The sequence below is a fragment of the Salvelinus fontinalis genome, chromosome 9, assembly GCF_029448725.1.
Source record: "Salvelinus fontinalis isolate EN_2023a chromosome 9, ASM2944872v1, whole genome shotgun sequence".
In the NCBI taxonomy this organism is placed as follows: domain Eukaryota; kingdom Metazoa; phylum Chordata; class Actinopteri; order Salmoniformes; family Salmonidae; genus Salvelinus; species Salvelinus fontinalis.
This window is the reverse complement of record NC_074673.1, coordinates 24,670,809-24,698,037: the sequence shown is the minus strand read 5'-3', so window position 1 is coordinate 24,698,037 and position 27,229 is coordinate 24,670,809. Positions and strand designations below refer to the sequence as shown.

The following is a 27,229-nucleotide window of genomic DNA, read 5'->3' as shown; positions in this document are numbered from 1 at the left end:
CATTGGATGCGTATCAACCCACCTCATCCGCCGATGTCGCACTTCCGCATCTGCGGTGAATGGTGACAGAGTGATGTTTGTCAGACCATGAGATATCCCGAAAATCGGTCTTCTCAATAGAATTGTCTGTAACATCTGAATGGTTTGGCCTACAAAACTATTATGACCCCTCTATGGAAAGAAAGACTCCCACGAACACGATGGTGTTCTCAGTTTTGTTCTTCGACCCCCACAAGTGTCTTGGGACCAGTCTGACGGAAGATCCGATCTGCTAACTTCTGTACGTAGCGTTCAAACAATTTGAACTAAACACTAATTTGACTCCTCTGTGGGAAGGTGAGACTCTCATGAAGACGTTTAGCTCTAGGATGACCCAAAGGCCTCACAAGACTCGTCTGAAGGTCCCCCGGTACCAGTTTTAAAAAATGTCAGGAAGTATATATGGAGACCGTTTAGTACTAAGAATAAGGGATTACAGAGCATTTGGAAAGTATTCAGCCCCCTGACTTTTTCCACATTTTGTTACATTATAGCCTTATTCTAAAACTGTTTTTTTATTATTATTATTATCCTCCATCTACACACAATACCCCATAATGACAAACCAAAACCTATTTTTTTTTTTTTTTAATGTTTGCAAATTTATTTTAAAAACTTCTACAAAAAAAACAGAAATATAACATTTACATAAGTATTCAGACCCTTTACTCATTACTTTGCACCTTTGGCAGTGATTACAGCCCTAAGTCTTCTTGGGTATGACGCTACAAACATGGCAAACCTATATTTGGGGAGATTCTCCCATTCTTCTCTGCAGATCCTCTCAAGCTCTGCCAGGTTGATTGGGGAGCGTCGCTGCACAACTATTTTCAGGTCTCTCCAAAGATGTTTGATTTGGTTCAATCCGGGCTCTTGGCTGGGTCACTCAAGGACATTCAGAGACTTGTTCCGAAGCCACTCCTGCGTTGTCTTGGCTGTATGCTTAGGGACGTTGTCCAGTTGGAAGGTGAACCTTCGCTCCAGTCTGAGGTCCTGAGTGCTCTGGAGCAGGTTTTCATCAAGGATCTCTCTGCACTTTACCCTGGATCCTGTCTCCCAGTCACTCCCGCTGAAAAACCTCCCCACAGCATGATGCTGCCACCACCATGCTTCACCATAGGGATGGTGACATGTTTCCTCCAGACATGACGCTTGGCAATCTTGTTTCCCATGGTCTGAAAGTCCTTTAGGTGCCTTTTGGCAAACTCCAATCGGGCTGTCATATACCTTTTACTGAGGAGTGGCTTCCGTCTGGCCACTCTACCACAAAGGCCTGATTTGTGGAGTGCTGTAGAGGTTGGATAACCTTCCAGAAGGACATCCTTCTCCACAGAGGAACTCTGGAGCTCTGTCAGAGTGACCATCAGGTTCTTAGTCAGCTCCCAGACCAAGGCCCTTCCAAGATTGCACAGTTTGGCCAGGCGGCCAGCTCCAGGAACTCTTGTTGGGTCTAAACTTCTTCAATTTAAGAATGGAGGCCACTGTGTTCTTGGGGACCTTCAATGCTGCAGACATTTTTTCGTACCCTTCCCCAGATCTGTGCCTCAACACAATCATGTCTTGGAGCTCTAAGGACAATTCCTTCGACCTCATTGCTTGGTTTTTGCTCTGAAATGCACTGTCAACTGTGGGACCTTACATAGACAGGTGTGTGCCTTTCCAAATCATGTCCAATTAATTGAATTTTGGACGATCAATCGAAACAGGATGCACTTGAGCTCAACTTTGAGTCTCATTGCAAAGGGTCTGAATACTTATGTAATTAAGGTATTTGTTTTTTATTTTTAACAAATTTGCAAAATGTCTAGAAACCTGTTTTCACTGTCATTATGTGGTGTGTAGATTGATGAGGAAAAATAGTATTTAATCAATTTTACAATAAGGCTGTTATGTAACAAAATGTGGAAAAGGGGAAGGAGTCTGAATACTTCGCAAATGCACTGCAAATACATGTAAAATAGACATATATACACACGGTACCAGTCAAAAGTTTGGACACCTACTCATTCAAGGGTTTTTCTTTATTTTTACTATTTTCTACATTGTAGAATAATAGTGAAGACATCAACACTATGAAGTTAACATATATGGAATCATGTAGTAACCCCAAAAAACGATTTAAAAAATCTAAATACACTTTATATTTGAGATTCTTCAGAGTAGCCAGCCTTTGCCTAGATGACAGCTTTGCACAGTCATGGCATTCTCTCAACCAGCTTCATGAGCTAATCACCTGGAATGCATTTCGATTAACAGGTGTTTATTTAAATAGTGGAATCTATTTCCTTCTTAATGCGTTTGAGCCAATCAGATGTGTTGTGTCAAGGTAGGGTGGTATACAGAAGATAGCCCTATTTGGTAAAATACCAAGTCTATATTATGGCAAGAACAGCTCAAATAAGCAAAGAGAAACAACAGTCCATCATTACTTTAAGACATGAAGGTCAGTCAATACGGAAAATGAAGAACTTGAAAAGTTTCTTCAAGTGCGGTCATAAAAACGATCAAGCGCTATGATGAAACTAGCTCTCATGAGGACCGCCACATGAAAGGAAGACCCAGAGTTACCTCTGCTGCAGAGGATAAGTTCATTAGAGTTAACTGCACCTGAGATTGCAGCCCAAATAACTGCTTCACAGAGTTCCAGTGACAGACACAACATCAGCTGTTCAGAGAAGACTGCGTGATTCAGGCATTCATAGTCGAATTGCTGCAAAGAAACTACTACACCAATAAGAAGTGACCAAGAAACCTGTTGACCTGTTTTAAGGTCTTGCTTACATCGGCTACCAAGAGCGTTATCACACAGTCGTCCAGAACAGCTGGTGCTCTCATGCATGCTTCAGTGTTACATGCCTCGAATCGAGCATAAAAGTCATTTAGCTCGTCTGGTAAGTTTTCTTCACTGGGCAGCACTTGGCTGGGTTTTCCTTGAGTCTGTAATAGTTTTCAAGCCCTGCTACATCCGACGAGCGTCTGAGCCGATGTAGTATTGACGCTTTGCCTGTTTGATGGTTCGTCTGAGGGTGTAGCGGGATTTCTTATAAGGGTCCGGATTAATGTCTCACTACTTGAAAGTGGGTGGTCTAGCCTTCAGCACGATGTGGATGTTGCCTATAATCCATGGCTTCTGGTTGGGATATGTACGTACGGTCACTGTGGGAACGACGTCGTCGATGCACTTATTGATGAAGCCGATGACCGAGGTGGTATACTCAATGCCATTGGATGAAACCCGGAACATATTCCAGTCTGTGCTAGAAAAAAAGAGTCCTGTAGCGTAGCATCCGTGTCATCAGACCCCTTCCGTATTGAGCGAGTCACTGGTACTTCCTGCTTTAGTTTTTGCTTGTAAGCAGGAATCAGGAGGATAGAATTATGGTCAGATATGCCAAATGGGAGGATGAGGGAGAACTTTGTATGCATCTGTGTGTGTGGAGTAAAGGTGTTCCAGAGTTTTTTTCCCCTCTGGTTGCGCATGTGACATGCTGGTAGAATTTTGGTAAAACGGATTTAAGTTTGCCTGCATTAAAGTCCCCGGCCACTAGGAGCACCGCTTCTGGATGAGCATTTTCTTATTTGCTTATGGCCTTATACAGCTCGTTGAGTGCAGTCTTAGTGGCAGCATCGGTTTGTGGTGCTAAATAGACGGCTACGAATAATATAGATGAGAACTCTCTTGGTAGATAGTGTGGTCTACAGCTTATCATAAGGTACTCTACCTCAGGCAAGCAATACCTTGAGACTTCTTTAAAATTAGACATCGCACACCAGCTGTTATTGACAAAAAGACACACATCCCCGCCCCTCATCTTACCAGACGTAGCTTGTCCTGCCGATGCATGGAAAATCCCGCCAGCTCTATAGTATCCATGTCGTCGTTCAGTCACGACTCGGTGAAACATAAGATATTACAGTTTTTAATGTCCCGTTGGTATGATAATCTTGATCGTAGATCATCCATTTTATTTTCCAATGATTGCATGTTGGCCAATAGAACAGATGGCAGTGGTGGTTTACTTACGCATAGGATTTCTCAGAAGGCAGCCCGACCTCGGCCCCTTTTTCTCCGTCTTTTCTTCACGAGAATGACGGAGACTTGGGCCCGTTCCGAGAAAGCAGTATATCCTTCTCGTCGGACTCGTTAAAGAAAAGAATCGAGGTGGGTGATCGCTGTTCTGATGTAGATAAGTTATTTTCGGTCATAAGAGACGGTAGCAGCAACATTATGTACAAAATAAGTAAAAAAATAAGTTACAAACACCAAAAAATACGAAAAATAGCATAGCTGGTTAAGAGCACGTAAAACGACAGCCATCCCCTCCGTGCAAAGCTGTCTACTTTGAAGAATCTCAAATAAAATATATTTTGATTTGTTTAACACTTTTTTGGTCACTACATAATTCCATATGTGTTATTTGTTACATTTGTATTCTACAATGAGAAAATAGACAAAAATAAAGCAAAACTCTTGAATGTGTAGGTGTGTCCAAACTTTTGACTGGTACATAAATACACATACAGTGGGGATAACAAGTATTTGATACACTGCCAATTTTGCAGGTTTTCCTACTTACAAAGCATGTAGAGGTCTGTAATTTATATCATAGGTACACTTCAACTGTGAGAGACAGAATCTATAACAAAAATCCAGAAAATCACATTGTATGATTTTTAAGTAATTAATTTGCATTTTATTGCATGACATAAGTATTTGATACATCAGAAAAGCAGAACTTAATATTTGGTACAGAAACCTTTGTTTGCAATTACAGAGATCATACGTTTCCTGTAGTTCTTGACCAAGTTTGCACACACTGGAGCAGGGATTTTGGCCCACTCCTCCATACAGACCTTCTCCAGATCCTTCAGGTTTCGGGGCTGTCGCTGGGCAATACGGACTTTCAGCTCCCTCCAAAGGTTTTCTATTGGGTTCAGGTCTGGAGACTGGCTAGGCCACTCCAGGACCTTGAGATGCTTCTTACGGAGCCACTCCTTAGTTGCCCTGGCTGTGTGTTTCGGGTCGTTGTCATGCTGGAAGACCCAGCTACGACCCATCTTCAATGCTCTTACTGAGGGAAGGAGGTTGTTGGCCCAGATCTCGTGATACATGGCCCCATCCATCCTCCCCTCAATACGGTGCAGTCGCCCTGTCCCCTTTGCAGAAAAGCATCCCCAAAGAATGATGTTTCCACCTCCATGCTTCACGGTTTGGATGGTGTTCTTGGGGTTGTACTCATCCTTCTTCTTCCTCCAAACACGGCGAGTGGAGTTTAGACCAAAAAGCTCTATTTTTGTCTCATCAGACCAAATGACCTTCTCTCATTCCTCCTCTGGATCATCCAGATGGTCATTGGCAAACTTCAGACGGGCCTGGACATGCGCTGGCTTGAGCAGGGGGACCTTGCGTGCGCTGCAGGATTTTAATCCATGACGGCGTAGTGTGTTACTAATGGTTTTCTTTGAGACTGTGGTCCCAGCTCTCTTCAGGTCATTGACCAGGTCCTGCCGTGTAGTTCTGGGCTGATCCCTCACCTTCCTCATGATCATTGATGCCCCACGAGGTGAGATCTTGCATGGAGCCCCAGACCGAGGGTGGTTGACCGTCATCTTGAACTTCTTCCATTTTCTAATAATTGCGCCAACAGTTGTTGCCTTCTCACCAAGCTGCTTGCCTATTTTCCTGTAGCCCATCCCAGCCTTGTGCAGGTCTACAATTTTATCCCTGATGTCCTTATACAGCTCTCTGGTCTTGGCCATTGTGGAGAGGTTGGAGTCTGTTTGATTGAGTGTGTGGACAGGTGTCTTTTATACAGGTAACGAGTTCAAACAGGTGCAGTTAATACAGGTAATGAGTGGAGAACAGGAGGGCTTCTTAAAGAAAAACTAAGAGGTCTGTGAGAGCCGGAATTCTTACTGGTTGGTAGGTGATCAAATACTTATGTCATACAATAACATACAAATGAATTACTTAAAAAAATATACAATGTGATTTTCTGTATTTTTGTAGACCTCTACGTGCTTTGTAGGAAGGAAAACCTGCAAAATCGGCAGTGTATCAAATACTTGTTCCCCCCACTGTACATGCATACATATACACACATTTATACACTACCTTTCAAAAGTTTGGGGTCACTTCGAAATGTCCTTGTTTTCTTTGAAAACATACATGAATTGAGTTGTCAATGTCTTGATTATATTTTCTATTCATTTTACAAGTTTATAGATAATGATTTTTAATTTAAATAATAATTGTGTCCTTCAAAATGTGCTTTCGTCAAAGAATCCTCCATTTGCAGCAATTACAGCCTTGAAGACCTTTGGCATTCTAGTTGTCAATTTGTTGAGATAATCTGAAGAGACTTCACCCCATGCTTCCTGAAGCACCTCCCACAAGTTGGATTGGGAGGTGTTCCCACAACAGCTCAATAGGGTTGAGATCCGGTGACTGTGCTGGCCACACCATTATAGACAGAATACCAGCTGACTGCTTTTTCCCTAAATAGTTCTTGCATAGTTTGGAGCTGTGCTTTTGGTCACTGTCCTGTTGTAGGAGGAAATAGGCTCCAATTAAGCGCTGTCCACAGGGTATGGCATGGCATTGAAAAATGGAGTGATAAGCCTTCCTTCAAGATCCCTTTTACCCTGTACAAATCTCCCATTTTACAACCAGCAAAGCACCCCCAGACCACCAAATTGCTTGACAGATGGCATCAAGCACTCCTCCAGCAAATGTAAATTTTGTAAATCTCACAAATGTTTTTCTTTGTGATCTGAACACATCAAACTTAGATTAGTCTGTCCAAGACACTTTTTTCCAATCTTCAACTTTCCAGTATCTGTGTTCTTTTGCCCATCTTCATCTTTAATTTTTATTGGCCAGTCTGAGATAGGGGTTTTTCTTTGCAACTCTGCCTAGAAGGCCAGCATCCCGGAGTCGCCTCTTCACTGTTTCACGTTGAGACTGGTGTTTTGCGGGTACCATTTAATGAAGCTGCCAATTGAGGACTTGTGAGGCATCTGTTTCTCAAACTAGACACTCTAATACACTTGTTCTCTCGCTGTTCTGTTCTGTGAGTAGTACACAGCGTTGTACGAGATCTTCAGTTTGTTGGCAATTTATCACATGGAATAGCCTTCAATTCTCAGAACAAGAATAGACTGACGAGTTTCAGAAGAAAGTCTTTGTTTCTGGCCATTTTGAGCCTGTAATCGAACCCACAAATGCTGATACTCAACTAGTCTAAAGAAGGACAGTTTTATTGCTTCTTTAAAATCAGCACAACAGTTTCCAGCTGTGCTAACATAATTGCAAAAGGGTTTTCTAATGATCAATTAGCCTTTTAAAATGATAAACTTTGATTAGCGAACACAACGTGCCATTGGAACACAGGAGTGATGTTTGCTGATAATGGGCCTCTGTACGCCTATGTAGATATTCCATTAACAATCAACCGTTTCCAGATACAATAGTAATTTACAATATTAACAATGTCTACACTGTATTTCTGATCAGTTTCATATTATTTCAAATGGACAACATTTTTTGCTTTCCTTCAAAAACAAGGGCATTTCTAAGTGACCCAAACTTCTCAACGGTAGTGTGAATATACACTGCTCAAAAAAATAAAGGGAACACTTAAACAACACAATGTAACTCCAAGTCAATCACACTTCTGTGAAATCAAACTGTCCACTTAGGAAGCAACACTGATTGACAATAAATTTCACATGCTGTTGTGCAAATGGAATAGACAAAAGGTGGAAATTATAGGCAATTAGCAAGACACCTCCAATAAAGGAGTGGTTCTGCAGGTGGTGACCACAGACCACTTCTCAGCTCCTATGCTTCCTGGCTGATGTTTTGGTCACTTTTGAATGCTGGCGGTGCTCTCACTCTAGTGGTAACATGAGATGAAGTCTACAACCCACACAAGTGGCTCAGGTAGTGCAGCTCATCCAGGATGGCACATCAATGCGAGCTGTGGCAAGAAGGTTTGCTGTGTCTGTCAGCGTAGTGTCCAGAGCATGGAGGCGCTACCAGGAGACAGGCCAGTACATCAGGAGACGTGGAGGAGGCCGTAGGAGGGCAACAACCCAGCAGCAGGACCGCTATCTCCGCCTTTGAGCAGGAGGAGCACTGCCAGAGCCCTGCAAAATGACCTCCAGCAGGCCACAAATGTGCAAATGTGAACTGAGAAGTGGTCTGTGTTCACCACCTGCAGAATCACTCCTTTATTGAGGGTGTCTTGCTAATTGCCTATAATTTCCACCTTTTGTCTATTCCATTTGCACAACAGCATGTGAAATTTATTGTCAATCAGTGTTGCTTCCTAAGTGGACAGTTTGATTTCACAGAAGTGTGATTGACTTGGAGTTACATTGTGTTGTTTAAGTGTTCCCTTTATTTTTTTGAGCAGTGTATATATTTTTTTATACTTCAAGGGGTCTTAAAATTAAAAATCAAATAGCTAAATGACCCTTGGTATGACCCCCCGCCCGCTTAGTCTGTACAGGGTCAAACAGCAGTGTGAGTATTGGAGTGAAAAGGTGTGCGTGACTCACAGCGCACGCCGTAGATCATGAGTGGGTCCAGCTGCTTCTTGCCGTGCTTGCCCTGGCCCGAAAGGTTGGAGATAGCCTGCACCTCGCGGTGGAATAGGTAGTCCAGCAGTGTCAGTGCCATCTTCTCTGCCGTGCGGCAGTTGGTGCTGATGTGGAGCATGTCGCCCGGCGACACCGGGCAGCGCACGCGCATCTCTGCATTGTTCTCGTCGCCAAGCCACGTACCTGCTGGGTAGTCATCTATAAAGAAAGAGGGGGCATGGATGGGAGTATAATGGTAATGATATAACCCCTAAAGCTGCTCCCACCCGGTTGTATGTGTGGGTCTGTTTCTATACTAAAAAAAGAATATATATTACACACACACTACAGTTCAAAAGTTTGGGGTCACTTAGAAATATCCTTGTTTTTGGAAGAAAAGCACATTTTTGTCCACTAAAATAAAATCAAAGTCAGATATACAGTGTGGACATTGTTAATGTTGTAAATTAATATCGTAGCTGGAAACGGCAGATTATTAATGGAATATCTACATAGGCACATTATCAGCAACCATCACTCCTGTGTTCCAAAGTCACGTTGTCTTAGCTAATCCAAGTTTAATCATTGTAAAAGGCTAATTGATCATGAAAAACCATTTTGCAATTATGTTAGCAAAGCTGAAAACTGTTGTGCTGATTTAAAGAAGCAATAAAACTGGCCTTCTTTAGACTAGTTGAGTATCTGGCCTAGAAGGCCAGCATCCCAGATTCGCCTCTTCACTGTTGACGTCCTCTTGCTCAGTTGTGCACCGGAGCCTCCAACTCCTCTTTCTAGTCTGGTTAGAGCCAGTTTGCGCTGTTCTCTGAAGGGAGTAGTACACAGCTTTGTACGATATCTTCAATTTCTTAGTAATTTCTCAGAACAAGAATAGACTGACGAGTTTCAGAAGAAAGTTATTTGTTTCTGGCAATTTTGAGCCTGTTATCGAACCCACAAATGTTGATGCTCCAGATACTCAACTAATCTAAAGAGAAACAGTTTTGTTGCATCTTTATATCAGCAGCAACAGTTTTCAGCTGTGATAACATAATTGCAAAAGGGTTTTCAAATTACACACTTGGATTAGCTAACACAACGTGCCATTGGAACACAGGAGTGATGGTTGCTGATAATGGGCCTCTGTACGCCTGTATAGATATTCCATTAAAAAAATCATCAGTTTCCAGGTACTATAGTCATTTACAACGTCTACACTGTATTTCTGACCAATTTGATGTTATTTTAAAAAAAATGGACAAAAAATGTGCTTTCCTTTAAAAAAAAAAAAGAAAGAAATTTCTCAGTGACCCCAAAATTTTGAACGGTAGTATATACAGTAGAAGTCTGAAGTTCACATACACTTAGGTTGGAGTCATGATAACTAATTTTCAACCACTCCACAAATTTCTTGTTAACAAACTATAGTTTTGGCAAGTCTACTTTGTGCATGACAAGTAATTTTTCCAACAATTGTTTACAGACAGATATAGTTTCACTTACAGATATAGTTTCACTTATAATTCAATGTATCACAATTCCAGTGGGTCAGAAGTTGACTGTGCATTTAAACAGCTTGGAAAATTCCAGAAAATTATGTCATGGCTTTAGAAGCTTCTGATAATTGACATAATTTGAGTCAATTGGAGGTGTACCTGTGGATGTATTTCAAAGCCTTCCTTCAAACTCAGTGCCTCTTTGCGTGACATCATAGGAAAATCAAAAGAAATTAGCCAAGACCTTGAAAAAAAAACTTGTAGACCTCCACAAGTCTGGTTCATCCTTGGGAGCAATTTCCAAACGCCAGAAGGTACCACGTTCATCTGTACAAACAATAGTACACAAGTATAAAGACCATGGGACCACGCAGCCATCATACCGCTCAGGAAGGAGACGCGTTCTGCCTCCCAGAGATGAACGTACTTTGGTGCGAAAAGTGAAAATCAATCCCAGAACAACAGCAAAGGACCTTGTGAAGATGCTGGAGGAAACAGGTACAAAAGTATCTATATCCACAGTAAAACGAGTCCTATATTGATATAACCTGAAAGGCCGCTCAGCAAGGAAGAAGCCACTGCTCCAAAAATGATGTGGATATATTGAAGCAATATCTCAAGACATCAGTCAGGAAGTTAAAGCTTGGTCGCAAATGGGTCTACCAAATGGACAATGACCCCAAGTATACTTCCAAAGTTGTGGCAAAATGGCTTAAGGACAACAAAGTCAAGGTATTGGAGTGGCCATCACAAAGCCCTGACCTCAATCCCATAGAATATTTGTGAGCAAAACTGAAAAAGCGTGTGCGAGCAAGGAGGCCTACAAACCTGACTCGGTTACACCAGCTCTGTCAGGAGGAATGGGCCAAAATTCACCCACCTTATTGTGGGAAGCATATGGAAGGCTACCCGAAATGTTTGACCCAAATTAAACAATTTAAAGGCAATGCTACCAAATACTAATTAAGTGTATTTAAACTTCTGACCCACTGGGAATGTGATGAAAGAAATAAAAGCTGAAATAAATCATTCTCTCTACTATTATTCTGACATTTCACATCCTTAAAACAAAGTGTTAATCCTAACACAAATAGGGAATTTTTACTAGGATTAAATGTCAGGATTTATGAAAAACTGAGTTTAAAAGTATTTGGCTAAGGTGTATGTAAACTTCCGACTTCAACTGTATGTATGTATGTATGTATGTATGTATGTATGTATGTATGTATGTATGCATGTATGCATGCATGCATGCATGTATAGGACTAGTCAAAAGTTTGGACACACCTTCTCATTCAAGGGTTTTTCTTTATTTTTTACTATGTTCTACATTGTAGAGTAATAGTGAAGACATAAACTATGAAATAACACATATGGAATCATGTAGTAACCAAAAATTAGTTAAACAAATCTAAATATATTTTATATTTGAGATTCCTCAAAGTAGTCATCCTTTGCCTCAATGACAGCTTTGCACACTCATGGCATTCCCTCAACCAGCTTCATGAGGTAGTCACCTGGAATGCATTTCAATTAAGAGGTGTGCCTTTTTAAAATTTGTGGAATTTCTTTCCTTTTTAATGCGTTTGAGCCAATCAGTTGTGTTGTGACAAGGTAGGGGTGGTATACAGACGATAGCCCTATTTGGTAAAAGACAAAGTCCATATTATGGCAAGAACAGCTCAAATAACCAAAGAGAAACAACAGTCTATCCTTACTTTAAGACATGAAGGTCAGTCAATACGGAAAATGTCAAGAACTTTTAAAGTTTCTTCAAGTGTAGTCGCAAAAACCATCAAGCCCTATGATGAAACTGTCTCCCATGAGGACTGCCACAGGAATTGAAGACCCAGAGTTACATCTGCTGCAGAGGATACGTTCATTAGAGTTACCAGCCTCAAATTGCAGCCCAAATAAATGCTTCAGAGTTCAAGTAACAGACACATCTCAACATCAACTGTACAGAGGAGACTGTGTGAATCAGGCCTTCATGGTCGAATTGCTGCAAATAAACCACTACTAAAAGGACACCAATAAGAAGAAGAGACTTGATTGGGCCAAAAAACACGAGCAATGGACATTAGACCAGTGGAAATCTGTCCTTTGGTCCAAATATGAAATTTTTGGTTCCAACCACCGTGTCTTTGTGAGACTCAGAGTAGGTAAACGGATGATCTCCGCATGTGTGGTCCCCACCATGAAGCATGGAGGAGGTGTGATGGTGCTTTGCTGGTGACACTGTCTGTGATTTATTTAGAATTCAAATCGCATGGCTACCACAGCATTTTGCAGCGATACGCCATCCCATCTGGTTTGCGCTATTTGACCAAGAAGGAGAGTGACTGAGTGCTGCATCAGATGACCTGGCCACCACAATCACCCGAGCGCAACCCAATTGGGATGAGAGTGGAGGAAAAGCAGCCAACAAGTGCTCAGCAACTCCTTCAAGACTGTTGGAAAATCATTCCAGGTGAAGCTGGTTGAGAGAATGCCAAGCATGTGCAAAGCTGTCATCAAGGCAAAGGGTGGCTACTTTGAAGAATCTAAAATATATTTTGATTGGTTTAACACTTTTTTGGTTACTACATGATTTCATATGTGTCATTTCATAGTTTTGATGTCTTCACTAATATTCAACAATGTAGAAAATAGTCCAAATAAAGAAAAACCCTGGAATGAGTAGGTGTCCAAACTTTTGACTGGTACTCTATGTATGCGTGTGTCAGGGAGAGCAGCTGTAATTTATCAAACGCCTCTTCATGTGTTTTTGGGCTCAATGTTTTATGAATATGTATTTTTGAAGTCTTCGTATATACACAGATCCCACAGGCGCATGCACTGAAATACTTCAGATAGGCCTAGGCCTACACCTTCCTAATCTTTACTTGTGCTGATACCACAGCACAGCCTTCTGGTGAGCATCAAGACTACACCGGCATACAGTTCTGGAGGTAATTATGAGCGTTGTTGTGACATTCTCAAACATTAGCATGACACCTCCATGGAGCATTACAGAGTTCAACAAGGAACCTATTCAGTGAAACAACAGACTGCCTATTTTAAATCTATATAAAGAGTAGTAACCTGAGAGCTCACTTTGTCTATGGAGAGGTGTGGAAAGGCAGACAGCTGACAGTGACATTGAGAGTAAAATGCAGGGAAGTCGAAAGATCGCGCACACACACCCAGGCATGCATGTTTCCTTTTTAAGAAAAACATGGTGCCCTTCGGCTAATTCTGACTAAAACACATTGTCATGGAAACTCGCATCTGCAAATGAATGAATGCCAAATAATGTCTTTGATGCTAACCAAGGAACTCCACGAAACCACTCAAAACAGCCCAAACAATAATAACAACAACAATAGCATGCGCTGCAGTCAGAAACTTTGCTCAATCATAAAAACCTTTCCTCTCCTCAGGCTTCTCCGTGACCACCGGAAAAGCCACTGAGTCCCGACAGAGTGAGACACCATCCTCGAGGACTTCAAAACAGTCCGAGTGAGACAATAGCTACCACAGATGCCTCACCACAGATGTCTACGCTGGTAATGATACAGAGTGAAACATCCCTACACATCAACCCAGCCCCATTATACACCAAGACAGGTGGTACAGTGTGACCAAAAGTTTTGAGAATGACAGAAATATTAATTTCCACAAAGTTTGCTGCTTCAGTGTCTTTAGATATTTCTGTCAGATGTTACTATGGAATAATGAAGTATAATTACAAGCATTATATAAGTGTCAAAGGCTTTTATTGACAATTACATGAAATTGATGCAAAGAGTCAATTTTTGCAGTGTTGACCCTTCTTTTTCAAGACCTCTGCAAGCCGCTCTGACATGCTGTCAATTAACTTCTGGGCCACATCCTGACTGATGGCAGCCCAATCTTGCATAATCTATGGTTGGAGTTTGTCAGAATTTGTGGGGTTTTGTTTGTCCACCTGCCTCTTGAGGATTGACCACAAGATCTCAATGGGATTGAGGTCTGGGGAGTTTCCTGGCCATGGACCCAAAGTATCGATGTTTTGTTCCCCGAGCCACTTTTGCCTTATGGCAAGGTGCTCCATCATGCTGGAAAAGGCATTGTTTGTCACCAAACTGTTCCTGGACGGTTGGGAGAAGTTGCTCTCGGAGCATGTGTTGGTACCATTCTTTATTCATGGCTGTGTTCTTAGGAAAATCGTGAGTGAGCCCACTCCCTTGGCTGAGAAGCAACCCCACACATGAATGGTCTCAGGATGCTTTACTGTTGGCATGACACAGGACTGATGGTAGCGCTCACCTTGTCTTCTCCGGACAAGCTTTTTTCCGGATGCCCCAAACAATCGGTAAGGGGATTCATCAGAGAAAATGACTTTACCCCAGTCCTCAGCAGTCCAATTCCTGTTCCTTTTGCAGAATATCAGTCTGTCCCTGATGTTTTTCCTGGAGTGAAGTGGCTTCTTTGCTGCCCTTCTTGACACCAGGCCATCCTCCAAAAGTCTTCGCCTCACTGTGCGTGCAGATGCACTCATACCTGCCTGCTGCCATTCCTAAGCAAGCTCTGTACTGGTGGTGCCCCGATCCCGCAGCTGAATCAACTTCAGGAGACGGTCCTGGCGCTTGCTGGACTTTCTTGTGCGCCCTGAAGCCTTCTTCACAACAATTGAACCGCTCTCCTTGAAGTTCTTGATCCGATAAATGGTTGATTTAGGTGAAATCTTATTGGCAGCAATATCCTTGCCTGTGAAGCCCTTTTTGTGCAAAACAATGATGACACATGTTTCCTTGCAGGTAACCATGTTTGACAGAGGAAGAACAATGATTCCAAGCACCACCCTCCTTTTGAAGCTTCCAGTCTGTTATTCGAACTCAATCAGCATGACAGAGTGATCTCAAGCCTTGTCCTCGTCAACACTCACACCTGTGTTAACGAGAGAATCACTGACATGATGTCAGCTGGTCCTTTTGTGGCAGGGCTGAAATGCAGTGGAAATGTTTTTGGGAGATTCAGTTCATTTGCATGGCAAAGAGGGACTTTGCAATTCATCTGATCACTCTTCATAACATTCTGGAGTATATGCAAATTGCCATCAAACAAACTGAGGCAGCAGACTTTGTGAAAATTAATATTTGTGTCATTCTCAAAACTTTTGGCCACGACTGTACTATTTGGGCGTTATGCAAGAAGTAGCCAGGCAACATATCACATTCACAAATCAAAGTCAAGCTGCATTGGAGTTCAAATGTGTTTGATGGTATCCGTCTCACTGAGAAGACTCCAGCATGATTCACATTGATGAACAGTTCATCAAGTGACTTGTTTCTTTACACTCTTTAAGCCACGTTTGGGACACGCATGTGTTTCTCAAAGTAAATCAAATTTTATTGGTAACATAAACATGGTAGCAGATGTTAATGCGCGTGTAGCGAAATGCTTGTGCTTCTAGTTCCGACCATACAGTAATATCTAACACGTAATCTAACAATTTCACAACAACTACCTTATAAGGAATGAATAAGAATATGTAGATATAAATATATGGATGTGTTTGTGTGTGTGTTTCTTGGTTTCTGTGTATGTGTGCACGTGTTCTGACAGGGCCGTACCCTCTGAGTTGAGGGTGATGAGGGTGACGTTCTGGGTGCTCTGGGCGTTGTTGGTCTGGCCGCTGTTGGACACAGAGTCACTGGCCTCTGAGCCGCTCTCCTGGTCCTCCTGGCTGTCCTCCGGTGCCGGCACCTTCACCAGGAACGTGTTCTGCCTCCGCCCGCCCACCGTGCTGACGGATCACACACGCGCAAAGAAACACACACAGGCTGAGTTACAGCCCCGTATCAACACAGGGACGTGAGCCGAGCCCATTGTGTTCCATTGTGTTCTGTGTGAGCCACTGAACTCTGCAGGGTTCAGAGTACCATTGTATTATGAGGGTTCTGTGTTGAACAAACTTTAGTGGGGATCACAGTTTCATGCACAACAGTGTTTGTTCTATACTCAATTCTACATTCTGCATGATGACAGAAGAAAACAGGCGTCAGTCACTCACTTGCTGAGGAGGTTCTCCAGGGAATCTGCCCCTCGAGTTACTGGCTCATCCTGGCCCTTCGGTCGGTCTTGGCTCACTATCACATTGGTCTGTGGAACAACACTGCAGGGGCAGACGGGGATTTCTTCAGTGTCTAATATCTCAACAGACTCCGGTGTCAAATTGTGTTCATGGGAATAGGTACATTCTACTCAAGCACTCACTTGTAAGAGAATGAGTACTACGCCACAACTCCCTAACCCTCATAAAGCACAAGTCAACCAGTGTCATCGTCCCCCAGTGTACCACCCTGATCTCACCCTGACCAGTCCCAGTCTAAGTCCCAGCATTTTATCCCACCACGATCCTCAGGCCTAACCAGGGTCGTGTTCATTAGGCACCAAGCGAAATAAAACGACAGGGAAAGACTACCTGAACTTGTCCAATAACTTGTCTGTTGCAAAATAGTGTGCTACGGTGTGCCCTAATGAGTATGGGCCCAGGTGCAAACCTCAACTCACCAACGCACTTTATTCCAGGTCTGGGTGGCACCCAGAGGGGAGCCGGCCACCATGGGGACCTGGATGGGCGCCTGGTTCTTGTTGACCACAGCATCCAGCTTCCTCTCCAGGGCCCGGCACGTCGCCTCCACCACCTGCAGCTTGGCCTCCATGTTGTCCAGACGCTGGCAGATCGTCTGGCTAATGGAGTACAACAAGGTCTGAAGAGAGGGAGGGAGAAAGGAAGAGGGAAAGAGGCAGAGGGAAAGAAAGTTAATTGTGTGTGTGTAAGAAAAGGTGTGTGCTACATGTTACACATTGGTGGTTGATGAAGTGAGCTCCCCTTTTACAATGCAGAGACCTTGTAAAAATCACTAAAGTAGGCATTTATAAACACAATTTATGCTTTAATTTCATAGGACAAACAAGCTGACATGCTCACATGACTGATTCAGCTTGGAAGTACATACTGAATCCAATCACTCACAGCAAGGTGAGTATACCCACGACCAAGATGTATTGCAGGAGTAACTACCTTTAGAGATGCGTCCTGGGAGCTGTTGTCCACCCTTGGCCTTTTCCTGTCAGGCTTGTCATCACAATCTTCCTGATTGTCCAAAACATCTAAAACAAATCCCAATGCAGTCAAGCACAGTAAAACATACACACGATCATGAAAAAACTACCAGATGCAGTGTTGACGCTTAGAAGTAGCTCTTCCAAATCAAGCGATTTAACCAAATGTACCCAAATAGTTCATAACTACCATGAAGATAAAACAACTTAAGCCATAAGTAAAGCTGAACCATTAGCCAGTCAGTGGTCCTTTACAATACAGGCAAATTATTGTAAAGAGACAACTTCAGAGGGATGAGCACATTTATCTTGAGCCAGCAATTTCCCCCTAATTGTTTTCCTGGTCAGGTCACATGGCCCTAGTTATGGTGATCGCACAGAGCTTTGTGGTCTTTAATAAAGATCTTACCAGTCTGGTCGCCTTGGCCCAAGTCCTCCACTGCTATCTGTACCATCTCTGCCAAATCTTGGTCCGACATCACTCAGACCTGTAAAGCCAGAGAGAGCCACAAAACAACATCAGTATTGCAAATAAAAGAGAATTGACATTATCAGGCTGTTCAACCCCAACATCAGTGAATTTATCACTGTCAGTAATAAGCAAACAAAACAAAGGGGCTTGTATTGAAAGAAAACAAACCACAGGTTGTGCCTTTTGTTTACCTGGACCTCTTGATTCAAGAATGAGTTATTTAACGAGTTTGGCAGACACCACCACTCACTGCATTGACCCCATCTTGCACTGACTCTAAATCACATTCCCAAGGCTATACCCATTCATTCACACAAACGCAGAACACACGCATACAGATGCCGCAGACATACACACAGTAAACATATAGCGTCGCTACCCTGTTCTTCATTTTACTCTTATCATCATCTATCCTGATGCCTAGTCACTTTACGCTTGCTTATATGTACAGTTGAAAGGAAGTTTACATACACTTAGGTTGGAGTCATTAAAACTAATTTTTCAACCAATCCACAAATTTCTTGTTAACAAACTACAGTTTTGGCAAGTCGGTTAGGACTACAGGTCGACCGATTAATCGGAATGGCCGATTAATTAGGGCCGATTCCACGTTTTCATAACAATCGGAAATCTGTATTTTTGGACGCCGATTTTGCCAATATATTTTTTTTTTCAACTTTATTTTACTAGGCAAGTCAGTTAAGAACACATTGACGACCTACCGTGGGAACAGTGGGTTAACTGCCTTGCTCAGGGGCAGAACGACAGACTTTTACCTTGTCAGCTCAGGGATTCAATCTTGCAACCTTCAATTAACTAGTCCAACGCTCTAATCACCTGCCTCACGAGGAGCGTGTTACGCGAATGCAGTAAGAAGCCAAGGTAAGTTGCTAAATAGCATTAAACTAATCTTATAAAAAACAATCAATCAATCATAATCACACATAGTTGATGATATTACTAGTTTATCTAGCGTGTCCTGCGTTGCATTTAATCGATGCGGTGCGCATTCGCGAAAAAGGACTGTCGTTGCTCCAACGTGTACCTAACCATAAAAATCAATACATAGAAGTATATATTTTTAAACCTGCTTATTTAGCTAAAATAAATCCTGTTTAGCAGGCAATATTAACCAGGTGAATTTGTGTCACGTTCATTGCACGCAGAGTCAGGGTATATGCAACAGTTTGGGCCGCCTGGCTCATTGCGAACTAATTTGCCCAAATTTTTCGTAATTATGACATAACATTGAAGGTTGTGCAATGTAACAGGAATATTTAGACTTATGGATGCCACCCGTTAGATAAAATACGGAATGGTTACGTATTTCACAGAAAAAATAAACGTCTTGTTTTCGAGATTATAGTTTCCGGATTCAACCATATTAATGACCTAAGGCTCGTATTTCTGTGTGTTATTATGTTATAATTAAGTCTATGATTTGATAGAGCAGTCTGACTGAGCGATGGTAGACACCAGCAGACTCGTAAGTATTCATTCAAACAGACTTTCGTGTGTTTTGCCAGCAGCTCTTCGCAATGCTTCAAGCATTGCACTGTTTATCACTTCAAGCCTATCAACTCCCAAGATTAGGCTAGTGTAACCGATGTGAAATGGCTAGCTAGTTAGCTGGGTGCACGCTAGTAGCATTTCAAACGTCACTCGCTCTGAGACTTGGAGTAGTTGTTCCCCTTGCTCTGCATGGGTAACGCTGCTTCGAGGGTGGCTGTTGTAGATGTGATCCTGGTTCGAGCCCAGGTAGCTATACTGTTACACTGGCAATACTAAAGTGCCTATAAGAACATCCAATAGTGAAAGGTATATGAAATAGAAATCGTATAGAGCGAAATAGTTCTATAATTCCTATAGTAACTACAACCTAAAACTTATTACCTGGGAATATTGAAGACTCATGTTAAAAGGAACCACCAACTTTCATGTGTTCTCATGTTCTGAGCAAGGAATTTAAACGTTAGCTTTCTTACATGGCACATATTGCACTTTTACATTCTTCTCCAACACTTTGTTTTTGCATTATTTAAACTAAATTGAACAGGTTTCATTATTTATTTGAGGCTAAATTTATTTTATTTATGTATTATATTAAGTTAAAATAAGTGTTCATTCAGTATTGTTGTAATTGTCATTATTGCAAATAAAATAAAAATCGGCCGATTAATCGGTAACGGCTATTTTTGGTCCTCCAATAATCGGTATTGGCGTCGAAAAATCATAATCGGTCATCCTCTAGTTAGCACACCTACTTTGTGCATGACACAAGTAATCTTTCCAACAATTGTTTACAGACAGATTATTTCACTTATAATTCAATGTATCACAACTCCAGTGGGTCAGAAGTTTACATACACTAAGTTGACTGTGCATTTAAACAGCTTGGAAAATTCCAGAAAATTATGTCATGGCTTTAGAAGCTTCTGAAAAGCTAATTGACATCATTTGAGTCAATTGGAGGTGTCCCTGTGGATGTATTTCAAGGCCTACCTTCAAACTCAGTGCCTCTGCTTGACATCATGGGAAAATCAAAAGAAATCAGCCAAGACCTCAGAAAAAAATGTAGACCTTCACAAGTCTGGTTCATCCTTGGGAGCAATTTCCAAACGCCAGATGGTACCACGTTCATCTGTACAAACAATAGTACACAAGTATAAACACCATGGGACCACGCAGCCGTCATACCGCTCAGGAAGGAGACGCGTTCTGTCTCCTAGAGATTAACGTACTGTGGTGCGAAAAGTGGAAATCAATCCCAGAACAACAGCAAAGGACCTTGTGAAGATGCTGGAGGAAACAGGTACAAAAGTATCTATATCCACAGTGAAACTAGTCCTATATCGACATAACCTGAAAGGCCGCTAAGCAAGGAAGAAGCCACTGCTCCAAAACCGCCATAAAAAAGCCAGACTACGGTTTGCAACTGCACATGGGGACAAAGATTGTACTTTTTGGAGAAATGTCTTCTGGTCTGAAGAAACAACAATGCTGCAGGAGGGACTGGTGCACTTCACAAAATAGATGGCATCAAGAGGACGGAAAATTATGTGGATATATTGAAGCAACATCAAGATATCAGTCAGGAAGTTAAAACTTGGTCGCAAATGGGTCTTCCAAATGGACAATGACCCCAAGCAAACTTCCAAAGTTGTGACAAAATAGCTTAAGACACTTAAGACACAATACCTTAACAAAGTCAAGGTATTGGAATGGCCCTCACAAAGCCCTGACCTCAATCCTATAGAAAATGTGTGGGCAGAACTGAAAAAGCGTGTGGGAGCAAGGAGGCCTACAAACCTGACTCAGTTACACCAGCTCTGTCAGGAGGAATGGGCCAAAATTCACCCAACTTACCGTGGGAAGCATGTGGAAGGATACCTGAAACATTTGACCCAAATTAAATAATTTAAAGGCAATGCTACCAAATACTAATAGAGTGTATGTAAACTTCTGACCCACTGGGAATGTGACGAAAGAAATCAAATCTGAAATAAATAATTCTCTACTATTATTCTGAGATTTCACATTCTTAAAATAAAGTGATCCTAACTGACCTAAGACAGGGAATTTTTACTAGGATTAAATGTCAGGAATTCTGAAAAACTTAATTTAAATGTATTTGGCTAAGGTGTATATCAACGTCTGACTTAAACTGTACATATCTACCTTAAGTACCCCTGCACATTGATATGTTTCTGGTACACCCTCCATATGGCTTCACTCTTGTACATTTTATTATTTGTGTTATAATTTTTTAACTCTGCACTGTTGGTAATGGCTTGTAATTAAGCATTTAACTAAAGTGTACACGTGACAATTACAATTTGATTGGGGTCTGGGATGCATTTGTTCCAATATTGGCTGGGTCATGTTACTTGGCTGATCGCGCCCTAGCAACTCCTTGTGGCGGACCCTGTGCCGGCAGGCTGACCCCGATTGCCAGTTGAATGGTGTTTCCTCCGACACATTGGTGTGGCTGGCTTCCAGGTTAAGCAGGCAGGTGTTAACCTCTTTCAGCTAGAGGGCAGAATTTTTATGTTTGGAAAAATAACATTCCCAAGGTAAACGGACTATTTCTCAGGTACAGATGCTAGAATATGCATATAACTGACAGATTAGGATGGAAAACACCCAAAAGTTTCCAAAACTGTCATAATATTGTCTGTGAGTATAACAGAACTGATTTAGCAGGCGAAAACCTGAGGAAATCCAACCCGGACGTGCCTTTTATTTGGAAAAATCCCTGTTCCGTTGCCTGCCCCTCCTCCATTTAAAGGGGTATCAACCAGATTCCTTATCCAATGGCTTCCTCAGGCTGTGACCAGGCTTTAGACATAGTTTCAAGCTTTTATTTTGAAAAATGAGCGAGATTTTTCAAAACACGTCAGGTGTCCTTTGATTAGTTCCTGCGAGCGAGAGATGTAGCTCGACATTTTCTTTCTCTGTAGTATTGAATAGGTTACCGTCCGGTTGAAAAATTATCGATTATGTATGTTAAAAACAACCTGAGGATTGATTATAAAAAACGTTTGACATGTTTCTACAAACATTACGGATACTTTTTGGAATTTTTGTCTGCCTTTCAGGACCGGAACGAGCCTGTGGTTTTCTGAACATAACGCACAAACCAAATGGCGGTTTTTGGTTATAAAACTAATCTTTATCGAACAAAAAGAACATTTATTGTGTAACTGGGAGACTCGTGAGTGCAGACATCCGATTATCAAGATTATCAAAGGTAAGCGATTAATTTTATTGCTTTTCTGACTTTCGTGACCAAGCTAATTTGAGGCTAGCTGTTCTTACTGTTTTGTCTAGTGATTGATAAACTCACAAACGCTTGGATTGCTTTCGCTGTAAAGCATATTTTCTAAATCTGACACGATAGGTGGATTAACAACAAGCTAAACTGTGTTTTGGTACATTTCATGATTATAAATATTATTATTTGTATTTTTTTTGGCGCTCTGCAATTCAGCGGTTGTTTACGTAAAGATATCAGAACTATGAAATAACACATATGGAATCATGTAGAAACCAAAAAAAGTGTTAAACAAATCAAAATATATTTTTGACTTTTGCCTTGATGACAGCTTTGCACACTTGGCATTCTCTCAACCAGCTTCATGAGGAATGCTTTTCCAACAGTCTTAAAGGAGTTCACACATATGCTCTGCACTTGTTGGCTGCTTTTCCTTCACTCTGTGGTCGATCTCATCCCAAACCATTTCAATTGGGTAGAGGTCAGGTGATTGTAGATGCCAGGTCATCTGATGCAGCACTCCATCACTCTCCTTCTTGGTCAAAAAGCCCTTACACAGCCTGGTGGTGTGTTTTGGGTCATTGTCCTGTTGTAAAACTAATGATAGTCCCACTAAGCGCAAGCCAGATGGGATGGAGTATCGCTGCATAATACTGTGGTAGCCATGCTGGTTAAGTGTTCCATCAGATAGCACATCACGCACAGAGAATGACTTAGGGACTGTTTTGCAGTGTAATGCAGCACCCAAAGTATAGGGCTAAGTGGTGGCAGCTGAGTGATAAAAAAGGGAATCATCATCATTATTGTAATAATCAGCATAAAGGCACTCAGTGTGTCACCTAATCCTCTTGTGTAAGTCTGACTCAAGTAAAAGCTGCCAACAAGTGCTCAGCATATGTGGAACTCCTTTAAGACTGTTGGAAAAGCATTCCAGGTGAAGCTGTTTCTGAGAATGCCAAGAGTGTGCAAAGCTGTCATCAAGACAAAGGATGGCTACTTTGAAGAATCAAATATCAAAAATATCTTTTGATTTGTTTAACACTTTTTTGGTTACTACATGACTCCATACGTGTTATTTCATAGTTTACAATGTAGAAAATAGTAAAAAATGGAATGAGTAGGTGTGTCCAAACTTTTGACTGGTACTGTATACATGGTGATAGATCCACCTTGACCTCTGACATGCTAGAATGTTTGCCATATTGTTTGCACCTGTTCAACCCTCTCAAATCTCCAGAAGTGTTCAGAGTGTAGGGGGTGTTTCTGGACAGGGCCTGGAATCAAAGACAATTCAGAAAGAACATTTTATTTTCCCCGCTCTGTTCACTGTGTGCTGGGGTGAAGTTTTACCTGAGTGTGTCTGAGTCATAGGACAAATAACTGTATTTATTATTTATAAGCTATTCAATCATGTTTGTTGGCTTCTTGTTGAGCAAGATTCCTAATGTGGGTGCATCTGGAAAAGAGAGGAAGTTACTTTATACTACTGAGAATGATGTACCCTATGGTTCCTTGAAATAAACATATTTGAAAAGTTCAGTTTGCACATTAATTGCTCTTCTTTCACAGTTCCACACAGATGTTTAATTAGTTGAATATACTGGAGAACGGTTCAGTGAGTGCATGTGTCATGGTCTAACTTTGCCTGCTAATCATGGGATATTGTGTACAAAAAGTCAACCACTACCTCAATTAAAATAGGTTTGTGGATTTTGATGTGAATGGGTATAAAAAATAAATTACTTTATTCATTAACAATTTAAACTGAGTAATGGTCATTACCATGTTGATAATATCAACATAACTATAAATGACAGGCACTCAAATTATTTCTGAACATGATCAGATGGACCAGAGGCTCCAGCTCTGGCTCCAGAGCTGTTCATGTACATTAGCTAGATCATGGTTGTAGACAGTGTTAGCTAGAAAGCTAACTTTTAAGACGAAGTTGCAGATACAAGTATTATAGGTCTTCTTGATATTGATTTTTAAGCAATCTAAAACGGGACTCCTTAAAAACACGCCACTTCGACACATCTACGACCGGAAGTTACTTTTTCGTTGCGGGTTATAATTTACAGTTGGTTAGGAGAACATACACAGCAGGTTAGGATAAAAAATGCTCTCCTAACATGTAACGGAATGTCACTTCCGGTCGTAGCTGTATCGAAGTGACGTGTTTCAAGAGTCCCGCCTTGTCCTAAATCATTACTGTCCGCCATTGCATGTCTCGTTAGCTAGCTTGTGAGCTATACATTAACTTGCTGACAAGTCTCATTTATATTCTAGATCGGCCTAGATTAGTCAATGCATTGAGATGTAATGTAGTTGCTATTGGTTCTTAACTAACAGTTTAAAATGTGAATTGGAAACCATTCTGAGCCGTTAGCAGGCGTGCGCTACGTTGCTAGTTAGCTGGGCTAGTATCTATGCAGGGTAAATAGGGAAACACATTCCTGACAAATATCTTCCAGAACAGGCTACAAATTCAGTCACAGATAGCAGTGTAGTTAGATGTCATGTATCCGGGGGAAACCATTGCCATTCCATCAGGTTAACTAGCTAGCGCACATTAGCGAGTTGTAGATGGAATAGCTGCAGCGTGCTACTAGCCAGAAGACACAATCACGCAATGGTAGCTAGCTAGGCCTCAATATCCGTCCGTGGCAGGGGAATAGATGTATGTTGCAGTTGGTACCATATTAATAGTCCTGTGAAATAACATTTTGAATGCGGGTTGAAAGCACCCAGTATCTCCACTTCTGGCTCACGAGATATGTACGGTGTTAGATTGGGTTATATTACCGTGTGAATGATGAATTCTCGTGTTGTTTGTAGGGATTCCGATAACGGCGTCCTTCCTCGCGAGAGAAAAAGGCTGAACGTCGGCTCGCTTCCCCGACTTCTTTTTTTTTCGGGGGGGTGTGGGATCGCAACCAACTGTCATGTGCATACACCACCACCTACTGTACAGGAGTGGGAGGCCGGTCACGACCAATCTATACCACTATATTCTCTTATTAAGAACTAACCCTGAATTTCTAACAAAATTTAATAATTACCTACAAACTTAACTACTCCCATCACCCCCAACCAAAATATCACCCACTTCCCATTCCCGTCCAACCTCTCTGACCCTGTAAAACAACCTCAATCTTTCTACATCATACATTTCACAAAATAATAACATATTCTTGGTTACACCTCCTCTATACACTGCAATCCAACAATTATCGCAACCATTTCTGTTGAATATACCGATAAATAAATAATTTGTTAGTCTCTTGCATAGATTAACATTAACGCCTGGTCCTGTCTTCCCAATTATGGGATCCTTTAAGTTCATTCAGCCTCATTTACTGCCTTCTAAAAAAACATGGCTGATATGCTTAAAATAATGTGGATTCTACTGATAACTGAGATGTACAAAATTTGGCATAAGGGGACGACAAGCAGATAAGAGTGTCACGCTGTAAAATGATAGGTGACAGGCGCAGGAATACATAATAGGGTTTTTTATTTCTCCACCCCAAAAAAGGTATGTCATGAAAACGAAAGGAACGAAACCCAAAACAAACACGTGAATATATACAGTTGAAGTCAGAAGTTTACATACACCTTTTAAACTCAGTTTTTCACAATTCCTGACATTTAATCCTCATCAAATTTCCTGTCTTAGGTCAGTTATCGAATCAAATTTTATTTGTCACATACACATGGTTAGCAGATGTTAATGCGAGTGTAGCGAAATGCTTGTGCTTCTAGTTCCGACAATGCAGTAATAACCAACAAGTAATCTAACCTAACAATTCCACAACTACTACCTTATACACACAAGTGTAAAGGGATAAAGAATATGTACATAAAGATATATGAATGAGTGATGGTACAGAACGGCATAGGCAAGATGCAGTAGATGGTATAGAGTACAGTATATACATATGAGATGAGTAATGTAGGGTATGTAAACATAAAGTGGCATAGTTTAAAGTGGCTAGTGATACATGTATTACATAAAGATGGCAAGATGCAGTAGATGATATAGAGTACAGTATATACATATACATATGAGATGAGTAATGTAGGGTATGTAAACATTATATTAAGTGGCATTGTTTAAAGTGGCTAGTGGTACATTTTTACATAATTTCCATCAATTCCCATTATTAAAGTGGCTGGAGTTGAGTCAGTATGTTGTCAGCGGCCACTAAATGTTAGTGGTGGCTGTTTAACAGTCTGATGGCCTTGAGATAGAAGCTGTTTTTCAGTCTCTCGGTCCCTGCTTTGATGCACCTGTACTGACCTCGCCTTCTGGATGATAGTGGGGTGAACAGGCAGTGGTTTGGGTGGTTGTTGTCCTTGATGATCTTTATGGCCTTCCTGTGACATCGGGTGGTGTAGGTGTCCTGGAGGGCAGGTAGTTTGCCACCGGTGATGCGTTGTGCAGACCTCACTACCCTCTGGAGAGCCTTACGGTTGTGGGCGGAGCAGTTGCCGTACCAGGCGGTGATACAGCCCGACAGGATGCTCTCGATTGTGCATCTGTAGAAGTTTGTGAGTGCTTTTGGTGACAAGCCAAATTTCTTCAGCCTCCTGAGGTTGAAGAGGCGCTGCTGCGCCTTCTTCACAATGCTGTCTGTGTGGGTGGACCAATTCAGTTTGTCTGTGATGTGTACACCGAGGAACTTAAAACTTTCCACCTTCTCCACTACTGTCCCGTCGATGTGGATAAGGGGGTGCTCCCTCTGCTGTTTCCTGAAGTCCACAATCATC

The 27,229-nt window shown here is 41.7% G+C and overlaps 1 protein-coding gene across 2 annotated transcripts in view; it reads right to left on the bottom strand.

Moving 5' to 3' along the window:
* banp (BTG3 associated nuclear protein) overlaps positions 1-25,359 on the bottom strand; it is a 101,492-nt gene extending 76,133 nt beyond the window's left edge. The window contains exons 1-8 of one of the 2 annotated variants that reach the window (XM_055933838.1): positions 25,262-25,359; positions 23,669-23,730; positions 17,620-17,698; positions 17,170-17,258; positions 16,656-16,855; positions 16,156-16,257; positions 15,716-15,888; positions 8,605-8,844 (exon numbers count right to left, since the gene is read on the bottom strand). In XM_055933838.1, the coding sequence (XP_055789813.1) occupies positions 8,605-8,844; positions 15,716-15,888; positions 16,156-16,257; positions 16,656-16,855; positions 17,170-17,258; positions 17,620-17,689 (874 nt within the window). In that variant the 5' untranslated portion in view covers positions 17,690-17,698; positions 23,669-23,730; positions 25,262-25,359. The remainder of the gene's footprint in view (positions 1-8,604; positions 8,845-15,715; positions 15,889-16,155; positions 16,258-16,655; positions 16,856-17,169; positions 17,259-17,619; positions 17,699-23,668; positions 23,731-25,261) is intronic. The other variant, XM_055933837.1, reaches the window with a different exon arrangement.
* Positions 25,360-27,229: the final 1,870 nt, after the last annotated feature.